Here is a 15,251-nt window from a genome sequence, read left to right on the forward strand (position 1 = left end):
ATCATTAGGATATATTAATGCATTTCGTTGTACTGTACTGTACAAAAAAAGATACTCTAGCTATAATAGGATTTACAGTAGCTGGCTAAGTAGCGCGAGCCGTTTCGCTAACCTTACCTCTATATGTGCTTGCGGAGGTTGGATAATGAGTTATTGAAAGCGGAGATGGTTGCGTCTTTGGGAATACAAAGACAACAATTTGACTTGTTCTCGCACCAAAATGCGTCACGGTATAGTACCGGTGTGGTCTTTTTGACCAATAATATTCGACGGCTCTTCCGTTTTGAACAATCATAGTTCATAGTACATTTTAGATCAGGACCCAAACATGGCATCCTACGACGCAAAGTAAATGCAATAAATTTGTTTTTGTGGAAAGAACAGGTTCCGTGGGTCAAAATCAATAATGGCAAGGGACACGTACTGCCGTACATCTTGTGCGTCCCCAACGAAAGTCGATAAGGCAGGGTCGTTAATCAAGGGTATGAACAACTACCGAAAATCTGCTATTAAGTCCCATCAGAATGATTTTATTGCGGCTAAATGGGATGCCCCAACAACAAACACATTCTTCCCGATTCCAATTTACATTGCGTACTTCACATAGCGTAGTGGAACCAGCCATGGAGTGATTGGAGTCATTGTTTATTACTTTAAAGGTATTTCTCCTAATTGAACGCGTTGAATGTAGTGTAGCGACCCTGTTATACCGGTTGTTGGTTTGGATGTTAGCAAATTTTTTGACTTAGTCTCAAAATCCGTGGAGTTTCAACTAATTGGTTTTACAGTGCAGAAGCAAACGGATACCACATCTCTACACATGTAACATGAGCAAAGTATTTCTTTAACAATATTTGTGTAAGTATCACAAAATATAGCTGCTAAAAATGTGTAACTGTATTCCTGTGGATGTTGTCATTAATAAGAAAACAGAAAATGGGTATGTTTTCATTTCACTTTTTTTGTTTTTATAATTTCTTTGCTGCGACCATGACTTTTTATGTTAGAAGAGGCTGTTTCTCTGTTGTTTGCTGATAACTAGACAACTCATAGTCTGGTTCAGTTCATATGTCTGACAATAGAAAATGTGTCTGGTCGCAAATATGTTTCTCGTGAGGCGACGAGCTGTCACTAACACTAGCTAGCCAAGATTGGAGCCAGTAATGTTGTGCTTTTCTGACGACGTCATCACTTGAGCACGATAATAACCTGCATTTGCCTACACAGGCTACTTTCAATGTTTTGAGATGTGGGTTTGATTGATTTTTTTATTACAGGTGTCTACAAAATGGGAGAATACAAATTATATTTTTTGAAAGCTACATGGATATGGTGTTAAATTTAAGATGATGTGCTCTTCACAACAAAATTAACATGTCATTTTTATTTGCAATTAATTTTTTTGCTATATCTGTTTGTTTGAAATCTGTGAAAAAATATTTATTTTTAGAATTCTCAGTAATCTACAGTAGCATTCTAGAATTATATTGGAGTCTAAAGGGTTAACCTTTTCACACGTGAGTTTCAAATATTCCTTACCAACCCCCCAGCGTGAGTTTTTTTGCGCGTGACTTCAGTACTCCCTCTAGCATTTGAACTCACGCCAGCATTTGAACAGTCACCTTGCTAGGTAAGCAACACTACATGCATTGCATTGCAAGCTTCTCTCGTTGACTCGTTGATTTATAACTGTAGCTAGCTAGAAAACGTCAGCTAACCGCTAGCAAACGTCAGCTACCCGCTAGCTAACAAATCATGACCAGTAATTCAGTGCAGTGAAAATGAATAAACTATATAAAATGCATACAACGGGTAACGTAACTTCTACAAGGTTTTTGCAATGGTTTTGATCGGTAGTAGTCGCAATCTGCAATTTTCAAAACAAGTGTAAAGGGTTAAGACACAACCCTGATGAATCGAGGAGAGTATATCTGCAGACCGCAAGTCAGGGGCATAACTTAATATGGGTGTTCCTTAATATTAAGTTACGCCCATTGAAGGTTTCCATTGGTGTGGTGTTTTCGATTAAGTGCATGCATTTATGAAGGAAGTATTACAGGGTCAATGACGAAGATTTTGGTAAGTGCTTCCAATTGACAACCGCTAGCTATATATTTAGGGATAGTTAACGTTTTCGCTAAGATCGCTTATCTACTAAAATCTTTGAATCTGAGATTCGAATAGCTTTCCAGAGACAGACTACACGACAACCCTTATAGTTACGTTTAAAGATAGCTAGAGGTAGGCTACTTGTTATTATTTCTGCCATGATGTGGCACATGGATTGCGATTATTACCTAAAACCTACCGGTAACGTACCGCAGCGTTCCAGCTTGCAGTGCAGCTGCAACTTTGCTTCCATCGAATCCTGGTTGAGGCGTATTGACAGTGCATGAGGCTCCAACAGAGGGTGGTGCAAAATGTACACGGCCCGGGATTTGACAGGTGGATGTCAAACACGGTTGCCTTGTCTCGCACCACATGGGGCTTAAGCCAGGTCTAGTCTATTAGGGTACGTTATAACTAGCTAAAGATGTGTGATGCTCCTGTCACTCTATGCAAGCAGGCAAGATCCATTTATTTTGTAGCTTAATATACACTATGTTGTCATTTTTTAGAAATGTAAACAAAATAATATTTTGTCATGGCCATCTATGCAGTGGTGTAAAAAATAGTATTTGGCTGTGTTCACCGGTTTTGTGAAGTTGCTAAGGATGAGCTAAATTACCTAAACAGAGTTCATAACTAACCAGTGATCTTAATTGATTATTTACACTCTTCCTTTTAATTTTATTGATCACTGGTTAGTTTTGAACTCCCAAAATTGTGTACAATTATGAGATTAGTGTGTTTGGCAACAAAAAAGTATTAGTAAAGAACTGGATTCTCAGCCCCTTAAAACCAGGGATCAAGTGCGTAATCTTGGTGTTCTGATAAAACTCAGACCTCACATTTAACAGTCATATTCAAACAGTCACCAAAACAGAATTCTATCATCTAAAAAATATTGCAAGATTAGCAGGCTTGGTGCCCCAAAAAGACCCAGAGAAGCTCATCCATGCTTTTATCTCTAGTAGGGTTGACTACTGTAATGGCCTCTTAACTGGTCTCCCCAAAAATACTTTAAAACAGCTGCAGCTCATTCAGAATGCTAACCAGGACCAAGAGAAAAGAGCACATCACTCCGGTTCTTAAATATTTGCATTGGCTTCCAGTCAGTTACAGAATAGATTTCAAAATGGTGCTTTTAGTTTATAAATCTCTGAATGGTTACATTTCTGATATGTTTGAAGAATATAAACTGAGCAGGGCTCGATGTATGAATTGTGCTGTATAAATACATTTGCTTGCTTTACCTGGTTACTAAGATCTTAATTAGATACTTCCCTAAAGTGGTGAACAAAGCCGAACACAGTGGAGTACTTTTACTTTGCACCTTGTACACCTCTACTTCTATGTGATTTTTGTGATCTTTCATTTCAGTTCCAAAGATGCGTTGTTGAGCTGGGGGATGCTGTTGCCTGGGTGAATGCCAACATGGGCCTTTTCTGAGACTGGGTAGTCCTCACCCCTGAATGATGAGGAAATACAGGGTGCTCTGCAGATGCTCAGAGAGGCTCCAACTCCAGAGGAAGAACAAGAAGCTCTCTCCCATTCATGTTTTTGTTTAATAATTTTGAAGACACTGAAACATTCATAGACGAAATAGACAAAAGAGGACTAAGTGATAATTTTGAGCTTCCCTGTTAATTATGTTTGTTGATGAGGATACCTATTAGCTGTCTTTAAACCATCAGCTAATGCTGGGTTCCACACAACAAAAATTACAAGATCCAGAAAACACAATATAATTTGATGAGACAAAGAGACAAGGAACATCATTTATTTAGCAAGAGTAAACTGGACAGTGTTTTGGAAGTGTTCACCTGGCCATACAACATGATAGGATGAATCCAAAGCCTACAGAATCTGGGCAAAGCTGAATACACAGTACATAAAGAAACAGTTTAGTTTTGACAGTGTTGGAATGTAATGTTTAGTATATTTAATGGGGTAATTAAATGTTTAATTGTCTAACTGGCATATCATTTAATTTTGTATTTCTTAGGTTATGCCATTAACTTTAAGATTTTGGGCTATATTAATTGACTTTCAATAATGTATGTTGTGCTCTTTTAGATCCTGTTCTACTTATAATTTATGCTATTGAAATAACTTTTAGGATAAGGGTTAAATTAGATGTAACACATATTCCTCCCAACAATGTTTTAAGTCCATAACCACGTCATTACTATATAATAAAAATTGTGCTTGTTCCAGGCACCCCTGGATAAATGTATTGTTCTGTAAACAGATGTTGACCTGACCTCTAAATTATGCAAATTGAAACTTGCCACCTTTATGCAACAGGCTATAGAAAATTTCACACTTCCAGTTACCAATTTCAACTTTCTAGAAGATTGCTGTTAAATTGAACAATGCAAGTCAGAGGAAGGAGAAACCATTACAATGATTTGTATGAAAACTGGTCAGATCCATGTCTCATTCTTGACTGTAACCAAAACTTTTTTAGAGGCACTTCAGTTTTCAAATGAATGTATTTCAGTTGTTTGTTATCAAACTATTTTAATCCTGTAACAAAATACAATTCAATGTTATTGGAAAATACCATTTTATTTTACATAATTGGTACAAGCATAATCAGACTAGAGTGCAGTATTTAAAGCAAATACACTTTTGTTTTCTATATCAGTGCTTGAACCGCTTGAACCTAGTGTTATATCTTGACAAATGATATTGAATGAAATCACATGGACTCTGAGATAAAGTTGTAACATTAGTTTACTCTTCCTCCATTAGTACACTCAACGTAATGACGTCATACGCATACATGACACCTAGTGTTGAAACGTGTGTCAAACCAGGATGTACCCAAACTCACCAATGGCGAACATTGGTGGGTGTTACTTAATATTCAGGAACCCCCATTTAAACTGACCAATAGCGAACATCAGAGGGTGTAACTTAATATTCAGGAACCCCCATATTAAGTAACGCCCCCGACTTGCGGTCTGCAGATATACCTTATTGGATGAATCAGGCGTCCAAAATCACCTGAATGCAAATTAAGAAGTTGTGAGTGCACTCACCCAATGCCTTGCAGCTGCGCTTGTCAGGCCTCAGCTCGTAACCCTGCACGCACCAGCACTGGAAACCACCCTCTGTGTTGGTACAGCCCTGGCTGCAGTAGCCCTCCTCTGCACACTCATCCACATCTGGGAATGGCCCACATAGATAGGTTGGTGTGTGTGTATTTGGTTTTTATTTGGGTCAGGGGCAACAAGTAAATGTAATGATATGTAATGCAAATACCTAAAATATTATTTTTTACATTTTGTGATCTCAGTCCCTCAAACACACATACACAGGCCATAGTCTCACCTTGGCAGGCTCTGCCATCCTCCATTAGTCGGTAACCTGTATGACAGGTACACTGGACAAGACCTCTGGCCATCTGACACTTCTGAGAACAGCCTCCGTTATTTAGATTACAGTTTCCCTCACTGGACCGTGGGCCTACACAGTAACACATTTGTTAGAAAGCTGAGATAACTCCTATAAGGCTCCATGTTTTTGTATATCCCGCCCCCCCACCCAACATACATCTATAAGCTTGCCAGCACCCGTGCACACTCATACACCCACACTCAATTCCCTGTACAATCACACATAACTTACGGCAGTCCTGGTGAGGGTGTTCGTCCGTCCCATCTCCGCAGTCACTGAGCTCGTTACAGACCTTCCTCTGGCCAATGCAACGCCCATTACCACATAGAAACTGGTCTGGAGCACATGGAGGAGTGTCTGATGGGAAGATAGATGAAGTTGAGGAAAAGCATGGGGAAAAGTTGTTAGACAGCTGTTAAAAATTCCTTTTTGTTGCATCTAGGGATGGGACGATAGAAAATTTTAGTACTAATCACGATGGAAAATACTCAGGATTATGAAATTGTGCAGAAATTCCATAATCGGGATAATCGTAAACCAAGATAATCCTCACGAGTGACTTTAAAAAGTTCTGCCAGTCGCTGAAGTTTCCCTGACTGCTTGTTTCATTTTACAAGTGGAGCGCACATCTCACCTCACGTTGTAATATGCCACTAAACATCCTCTGCAATGTATGGTCAATGAAGCCAAAGGCTCTGCTAGCTTAAATAGAAGAATATTGTCAATTACAATAAAAATCTAAATTAAATTCTTAAATGTTTTTATGAGTTGGGATTGTATTGTAATGATATAAATAAACTAGTTTTCCAATTCCTTAACAGCAGTACTAGACTAACCACTACACTTAGTAGTCTACAAAAAAAAAAGTTTCTGATCACGGACCATTATATCAAATTTTCTCAAGAGCAATTCTTGAGGGGCACACCAAAAGTAGTGCCTTAATACATTACTGTTTCAGTTCGCACCACTGGTTTGCCCTCTACTGTAGCTCTGCAAATTCAGATATTGTGTGTGAACCCTTCCAACACAAAACTACATGCATTGAGTGTCTTTCAGATGGTAGACACAAACACTGTCACCTTTCCAATATTCCAATATGCAAACAAACCAATATGCAAATACCTGTAAATTCCATTACCACAGAAAATAAGCAGTTGAAACAATGTTGAGCTCAAACAAACCAATGATAACCTAGAACAGTGGTTTCCAACTACGGTCCTCAAGTACCCCCAACAGTACACATTTTCATTGTAGCCCCAGCCAAGCACAGCTGAATCAACTTGTCAACTAATTATCAGGCTCTCATTGAGTTGAATTGGGTGGGCTTGTTCAGGGCTACAACAAAAATGTGTCCTGTTGGGGGTACTCGAGGACCGGAGTTGGGAACCACTGACCTAGAAGACATGCAGCTACAATGCATGCATAGGCGAAAACCCCAGGGGGACGGGGGACCCCCCCATCCTGGGGAAAACTACGATTTGTCTCCCCCAATATATCACTGTAAACATAACTATGTAATTTCAATAATATTGGAAAGAAGCAATGAATGCACTTGTGCTGATTATAGACACTTAATAGTGCATTTTTAAGTTAAAAAAAATTGCGACCCCGCCCCTTTGCCCCACAATGGTTTGATCCACTGCCCTTTAGCAGTGGCACATCCTGCAGGTACAGTTCATGTGTGGGAATCTGACAGTCTGAGTCTGTCGTTGGTGGCTGACTTTCAGGAAGTAGTTCAAACAAAGGATATGTTAGACATTTCTTTAATTCTACCACTTAATACAATAAAACCTTGCTAACCATCACCAGCCTTCATTTTCGCTGCATTGAATTACAGTTTAAAGCTTACAATGTAATATATGTAGTGATTTCTTAGCTGGAAAGGTGACAGTGTTTGTGTCTACCATCTGAAAGACACTCAATGCATGTAGCTAACGTGAGGTAAATCCAGTTTGTTTTGTGTTGGAAGGGTTCACACACAATATCAGAGCTACAGTAGAGGGCAAACCAGTGGCGCGAACTGAAACAGTAATGTATTAAGGCACTACTTTTGGTGTCCCCCTCAAGAATTGCTCTTGAGAAGATTTGATATAATGGTCCCCTCCAAAGTTCAGATCAGATTTTCACCCCTGAAAATAACTTGTTAAACTGCAAATTGTAGAAAATATGAATAGGATATACATTATACACATCTCTTTAGAATTTCTAATTATAATTTTGTTTATATTGAAGGCTAATCATTAGTTAGTGCTTACTGAAAGTGACATGAGAAGACATTTGCGCGGGCCAAAATAATATTGTTGATCTGCACAATACATGATGTGCACAACAGCTGTTATAACGAATTAGGCTATAAAGTTATTATAAATAATCAACACATCACCTATCCTTAGCTAATAAGGCACATAAAATGCGCACGGAAGTGCATGCACCCACAGGTCAGTACTGGTAAGAAATTAAATCTACTTTCACCCCTGATCCTCAGTGATCCTGACTACTTGTTTTATATACCTGGTGGAGCAGTTATATCTCAATATTATTATTTTTTTGATTAGATTCAACTTTGTCATTGAACAAGTACAGTACAACAAAATTCAGTTAGCATCTAACCAGAAGTATGAATAGAAGAGGGAAAATGTACTTGTATTAAGTATAATGTATGTTACAGATGTGACATACAGATGTGCAATGTATAGATGTGCAATCAAGGCAAATGCAGTACAAATTGCAATTTGAAATGCCACTTAACATCCTCTGCAATGCATTGTCAATGAAGCTGGCAACCATACACATTTAGAGATTTAGTATTAGTTCATTATTAAAACCCTTCTTTGATATTATTTTAATGTAATGGCATTTTAAATGCACAAGAACAATATTTATATAATGAAATAATATCTGATCAGCCATTTTGAGCTAGAAATCTGAGTTATTATTGGGATTGTTATTAATCTGAATAAAATTGTAAAATCGGAAATAATTTTGGCCAGGATAATCGTGGCATGAAATTCTCATACCGTCCCACCCCTAGTTGCATCTGAACCTTTAACCCTTGGTCTGAAGTAGTGCACTAATTGCAAAGGGCTGCAATTCGGGTCACAGACTCTGACCGTTGACCCCATGTGGAGAAACGGTATCCATTCTTTGGACTGACTGGATTATACCATAGGTAAGGCGATCATCCATTTACTTTCCCTCTGACAGTTTCTTCCCCCATGATGCTTTTCAGAGGATCTGTCCGACAGCTGTAGTCATGGATACTGAAGTAAAGGTTGCGTGCATGAGGAGATGGATCTAGCTCAGTGTTTGGTTGAGGTTATTTGGGCTATTTGGTACCATCCTTCTTTTTTGCTTTTACTTTCTCTGTAAAATACTAGAAGAAAAGCACTCTACAAAATAAGCACACACCCTTACCAGTTTTCTCACAGCCATCTTCGTCACTGCTGTCAGCGCAGTCATCCTCACCATCACATCTCCATGACAACCTGACACAGCGACCCGATGCACAGCGGAACTGATCTGCCGTACACATGGAGGTGGCTAAAGGAAACAGGTCTGGTTAGACATTCTAAATACAGTACATTTCTCAGAAAACGCAATACTTACACCTCAGGCCCTTTCACACTGCATTGTTCTAAGCCCTGGGCTATCTTAGCCACAGGCTAAGACTGGCCCCAGGTTAGCTTAGCCTATGTTCACACAAGAGTTTGTTAAACCTTATATTCCTAAGCCCTGGGCTAACAGACAAATATGACAAAATACCATTATGATAAGCTAATGTTACGTTCTCTCAGTCATGCGAATAATTATAGTTACAGTACATCACTGACACGCGATCAATGTCATGCTACCATGATTAAATTAACAACTTCATAACATCGGTTGATCAAGATGCACACCCTGTCAGTATTTGTTTTGACAACTTTGTTAAAACTATGCAAAGAAAGAGAAAAAAGTTCATTCACCCATTCTTTCGACATATATGCTTGATTTAAGACCAAAGCAAGCTGCAATAACTACTTTGCAAAGATTTAGCAGGTATAATGAAACAACAAAAGTCTGCAGAGTGAAAGGACCTGAAACATGAATACATTGTAGCACTTAGTAAGGGCGTGCGTCAAGAGCGTATGTAAATTAAGTGAAAGCATTTTGTAATTGCACAATAAACATTCTATGGTTTTGTTCTTTCACACTGTTTATTTTGTCCCTGTGTTTCTGGGGCTAGCCCTGAAAAGGTGGTGCTAACCGTGCTCCAGAGCAGGGCCAGCTCGCCCTAGGCTGAGGTTCAGTGTGAACATGCCTATGGCATACAAAAAGACACTTACTGCAGTTCTTCTCATCGGATTGGTCGTCACAATCAAACTCCCCATCACATCTCCAGCCAGCGTTGATGCACATCCCACTGCTGCACATGAACTCCACAGATCGACAGGGCTGATGAGATGCTGCAGAACACAAACACACAGACAACATTGAGATGAATTTACAGTGCAATAGACTGTTTGCCTACTCCGTCTAATTTTTCAAATGTTTGGGGCCCCTTAGAAATGCCCTTGTTTTCCATGAAAACATACATGAAAAAAGTTTTAATTGGAAATATAGCTAAATGAATAAGACGTATAGTAATTGACAAGGTTAGAAATTATGACTTTGTTTAAATAATAATTGAGTCCTTGGCTTTCGCAAAATAATCAATTTTCAGTAGTAGACCTTTGGCATTGTAGTTGTCATTTTGTTGAGGTAATCTGAAGAAATTTCACCCCATGCTTCCTGAAACACCCCCCACAAGTTGGATTGACTTGATGGGCACTTCTTACATACTATACGGTCAAGCTGCTCCCACAACAGTTTAATAAGGTTGAGAACCGGTGACTGTGCTGGCCACTCCATTATAGACAGAATACCAGCTGACTGCTTCTTCCCTAAATAGCTCTTGCATAGTTTGGAGTTGTGCTTTGGTCATTGTCCTGTTGTAAGCGGAAACTGGTTCCAATCAAGTGCCATCCACTGGGTATGGCATGGTGTTGCAAAATGCAATAATTCTTCAAGATCTTCCTTCTTCAAGATCCGTTTTACAAATCTCCCACTTTACCACAACTAAAGCTCCCCCAGACTATCACATTGCCTCCACCATCCTTCTCAGATGGTTTCAAGCACTCCTCCATTTTTCATTTGGTTTGTGTTTCACAAATGTTCTTCTTTGTGATCCAAACACCTCAAACTTGGATTTGTCTGTCCATAACACTTTTTCCAACCTTCCTCTGTCCAGTGTCTATGTTATTTTTCCCATCATAATCTTTTCTTGCTATTGGTCTTTTGTATGGCTTTTTCTTTGCCTAGAAGGCCAGCATCCCAAAGTCACCTCTTCACTGTTGAGACTGGTGTTTAATTAAGCTGCCAGTTGAGGATCTGTGATGCTTTGGCTTCTCAATGTATATGTCCTCTTGGTCCGTTGTGCACTGGGGCCTCCCACTCCTCTTTCTATTCTGGTTAGAGCGAGTTTGTGCTGTTCTGTGAAGGGAGTAGTACACAGCGTTGTACAAGATCTTCAGTTTCTTGAGAATGTTTCACATGGGATAGCCTTAATTGCTCAGAACAACAGACTTAAGTTTCAGAATAGTTTTTTCCTTTCTAGTCATTGAGCCTGTATTCGAACCCAGAATTGCTGATGCACATGATACTCAAATAGTCTAAAGGACAGTAGTGCTTCCTTAATCAGGCCAACAGCGTTTAGTTGTGCTAACATAACTGCAAAAGGTTTTTTTAATGATCAGTTAGCCTTTGAAAATAATAAACACAATGTGCCATTAGAACACAAGACTGATGGTTGCTGATAAGGGGCATCTATGCCTCTATAGATATTCTATAAAGAACTGCCATTTCCAACTACAATATTAATTTCCAACATTAACAATGTCTATACTGTATTTCTGATAAATGTGATGTTATTTTCATGGACAAAAAAATTGCTTTTCTTTCAAAAACAAGGAATTTTCTAAGGGACCCCAAACTTCTGAGTGGTAGTGTATATACTAAAAATGCAGATTGCAGATACCGATTCGGAGTACTGAAATTTGAATATATGCTGATCCCAAGTACTGATCCAATCCTGGCATTTTCATTTTGTTGACATGTGCCATGAATGGCTTAATTCATGAATGCTGAATTGTTTGTCATACAACTTTTTATTAACAACCGTCTCAATATTAATTATTTAGATTAAAAGTGGACCTTACACCATTTGAACAAAACCACATCTTAGTAAAATGTGTTCAGACGCACTCAATGGACACACCAGGGTAGAGTAAGACATTTGTGGAAATTCTATAGCAATGTAGAATAGTAAAGTGGATATGTATTGGACAGAGTCACTGCAGTGAAACCTAGGAATGTGAAAATAAAACTCTGCAACATCAAGTCTCGTTTGAGCTTTGCCAAAAAGCGCATTGTGGGTTCTGAAAACAGGTAGCAAAAAGTGCTCAGGTCAGATGAAACCAAAACTGACATTTTTGTCCTGAACGCAAAACAATGCCTAGCAAAAACCTAATACATTTTTCCACCCAAACAATACTACGTCTAAAGTGCAGCACAGTGGTGGTAGCATCATTTTGTGTGGGTGTTTATCTTCAGCAGGGACTGAAGCACTTGTGAGGATGGAAGGGAAAATAGACAGTTCAAAATACAGACAGATTCTTGAGAACCAGCAGCCCTCTGCCAGGAAGTATTTTTTTTTTTCACATTTCAAAATTAGAATGACTAAAACCACACCATCAAAGCAACCATACAGTGGCTGAAGGTGAATTTGCTTGACTGGCCTAGTCAGAGCCCCGACTTGAATCCCATCCGGAATCTGCGGGATAACTTGAACAGTGCAGTCTGTAATCGGTCACCATGCAATTTGACTGAGCTTGAACAATTCTGCAAGGAAGAATGGGCAAATATAGTTGTGCAAAGTTAATACAGATGTATTTAAAGAGACCCAAGGCAGCTATTCAAATAAAAGATCTGAGAGGGGATATTCACTTATTCAAATAGGATATTTGATTGTTTTTCGATTTTGGTTTTTAGAATTTTATTTTCACAATCTCTTAGTTTTCTATTCTTAGAACACACAAACATCATTTCTATCTGAGATTGTGTGAATGAATTTCTAACAAAGCATTTAGTATACAATAAAAGCCCAATAGATTTTGTGTTAGGATGATTACTGTAATTTTTCTGTATATACATCCTCTCCTAGATATAATGCAAGGTATTTTCCTTTTTCTCCTTGTATTTTCTCTTCCTTTCAACTTAAAAATAAAATCTAAATATCTCACAGGGATGACAGCAATTAATATACAGAAGGGGCGGAAAATGGGAAGTATTGTAGAGGTTGTTGGAAAGACTAACATGACCTAAAGCTTTGGAAAATATGCTTATCACTGTTAAAGACAACACCGCAGAGAATCACCATCACCTCTCCACCTACTCCTTAGTCCCTAGCCTGACGTATGCTAACAGAGCACCACAGACAGGAATTTGTGTGGGCAGACAAAAGATAAAATAATGAGTGCCTGTATATCTGTTTGTTTGTGTGTGTTTGGGAGAGAATGCCTTTTTAATATGTACACTGCTATATCACGCCAATAAAGCGATTTTAATTAAATTGTAAGACAGTTAGAAAGGGTTAACGGTAATCGAATGAGGAACCGTCTTTTCAATTTTAAAGAGAAACTTGAGAGCCTGTTTTAATCAGAGTGCTAGCTTGCTTTCATGTCTGTGTGTGAGGATGGGGATTTTTTTTAAATGCACTCACAGGCAAACCCACCACAGAAAAGCAGACACACTGCAGCTGTCGGCAAGTAGAGTGAGAGACAGCGTTCCAGGAATATTTATTATGGAATGCTCGGAGAGCCGTGAGTGAGTGAGAGATGTTTGCAATGTAGCTATTTAAAAATGTTGTTCTCACTGCTCAAGCTCAACCATAGCTGCAATGGTAACAGCTGAACCAGCCATAACAAACACACGTGTGTTTTATCTCAGCCTATCCATTGCAATCCTGTCCATAACTACTTTTATTTATTAACTTAGTCACTTAGTCAAGTAAAGTCAGTATTTTTTATTGTCAAATGCCCAAAATAAGTGTTGTTCTGAGCAGTGACATTCTAATGACATAGCACACAACATCTATGCAGTAAGCATTAAGTAAAATATAAAGCAAAACATTTAAAATTATATATAATTAAAGCTGCAAGCAGCATTTAGGGGGCAACTACTAGCCCCCTAGGAAGCTACTACTAGCTAGAATGCACATTGTTTTCAACTTATATCCATTGTTGCAAGCAATACGACATTGTTTTTTCCTTTCCTATAATGCCCCTATGTGGCCAACTTGAAACATCATTCACACAAAGTAAAACCCTGATCATGTGTACCAAATGTAATCTCAATGAGTTAAAAAGAACAAAAGATATTGTGTAATGGCTATTATGCCACCACTGTTTGGCCAAACTGAATTTACTTGCAAGTTACATTGCAACAGTTTTCAGGACATTCACCTCAATTTGTATTATAATACAATTCTCTGCATACTTAAAAATTCTGACACTATGAGAGCAGTACAACACCTTTTAGCACAAAACAATAACTAGGAACAGAAACTAGGAAGATGTTTGTTTTTAGAATGTAATAAATGTTGCCTAAATGTATGGTAAATATAACTGAATGGAAGTTTAGTCTTTCCCAGTGCAGAGCATATCAACTAGTTAAACATATTTCCATTAGCTTATGTTACTAGCTATCTAACGTCGTAAGCATTTAGCTCTAACTTTAGCATTTATCGCTAACATTAGCATTTATCACTGATGTTAGCATCGTTATCAATTATTTTATTTACTCTGCTAGCTAGGCTTTTTTATGAAATAATCAAGGCAACGTTGCATTCCACAAAGATATTTGCGTATAGTAGGCGGTAAAGGCTGCAAAAAATTACACCATATCTAAAAGGCAAATTATTAATGGCCAAAATGTTTGTTATAATGTTCAGGTAATCAAAATATATTTTGATGGAGTAACTATCTAGCTAACATATTTAGCATTTATTGCTAATGGTAGCCTTGTTAGCTATTTATAGTGCCCCTGCTAGCTATTCTTTTGGATTAAATAATCATGGTAAAATAGCATTCCACAAAATATTTGACTGTTAGGGGTGTAATGATTCCCCAAATCGTCGATTCAATTTGACTTCTGATTTTTAGGTCACGATTTGACTCGATTTTTAATTATCTACTTTTTTTGAGTGCTGACTATACTTTTTTTTTTATTAAAGAACTTTTATTTAAATACAATATAATAACAAAAATATAGAATATGTAATTTAACTTGAACTTGAAAAACTTGCAAAAATAGAACACTTTCTTTATTGGTGACATCTACAGTGGGGAGAACAAGTATATGATACACTGACGATTTTGCAGGTTTTCCTACTTACAAAGCATGTAGAGGTCTGTATTTTTATCATAGGTACACTTCAACTGTGAGAGACGGAATCTAATACAAAAATCCAGAAAATCACATTGTATGATTTTTTTATAATTAATTAGCATTTTATTGCATGACGTAAGTATTTGATCACCTACCGACCAGTAAGAATTCCGACTCTCACAGACATGTTCGCTTTTCTTTAAGAAGCCCTCCTGTTCTCCACAATACATAAGTATTGAGGGGAGGATGGACGGAGCCATGTATTGCAAGGTTTTGGC

At 38.1% G+C, this 15,251-nt stretch overlaps 1 protein-coding gene across 7 annotated transcripts in view; it reads right to left on the reverse strand.

Moving 5' to 3' along the window:
- The window catches only part of lrp4 (low density lipoprotein receptor-related protein 4), a 268,114-nt gene that overhangs the window by 109,369 nt on the left and 143,494 nt on the right, over positions 1-15,251 (reverse strand). For all 7 annotated transcript variants that reach the window (XM_013132296.4, XM_020044527.3, XM_020044528.3 and 4 more), the window contains exons 7-11: positions 9,834-9,953; positions 8,923-9,048; positions 5,740-5,865; positions 5,443-5,577; positions 5,151-5,276 (exon numbers count right to left, since the gene is read on the reverse strand). In XM_013132296.4, coding sequence (XP_012987750.2) covers positions 5,151-5,276; positions 5,443-5,577; positions 5,740-5,865; positions 8,923-9,048; positions 9,834-9,953 — 633 coding nt within the window. The remainder of the gene's footprint in view (positions 1-5,150; positions 5,277-5,442; positions 5,578-5,739; positions 5,866-8,922; positions 9,049-9,833; positions 9,954-15,251) is intronic.

The sequence above is a fragment of the Esox lucius genome, chromosome 2, assembly GCF_011004845.1.
Source record: "Esox lucius isolate fEsoLuc1 chromosome 2, fEsoLuc1.pri, whole genome shotgun sequence".
Taxonomy (NCBI): Eukaryota; Metazoa; Chordata; class Actinopteri; order Esociformes; family Esocidae; genus Esox; species Esox lucius.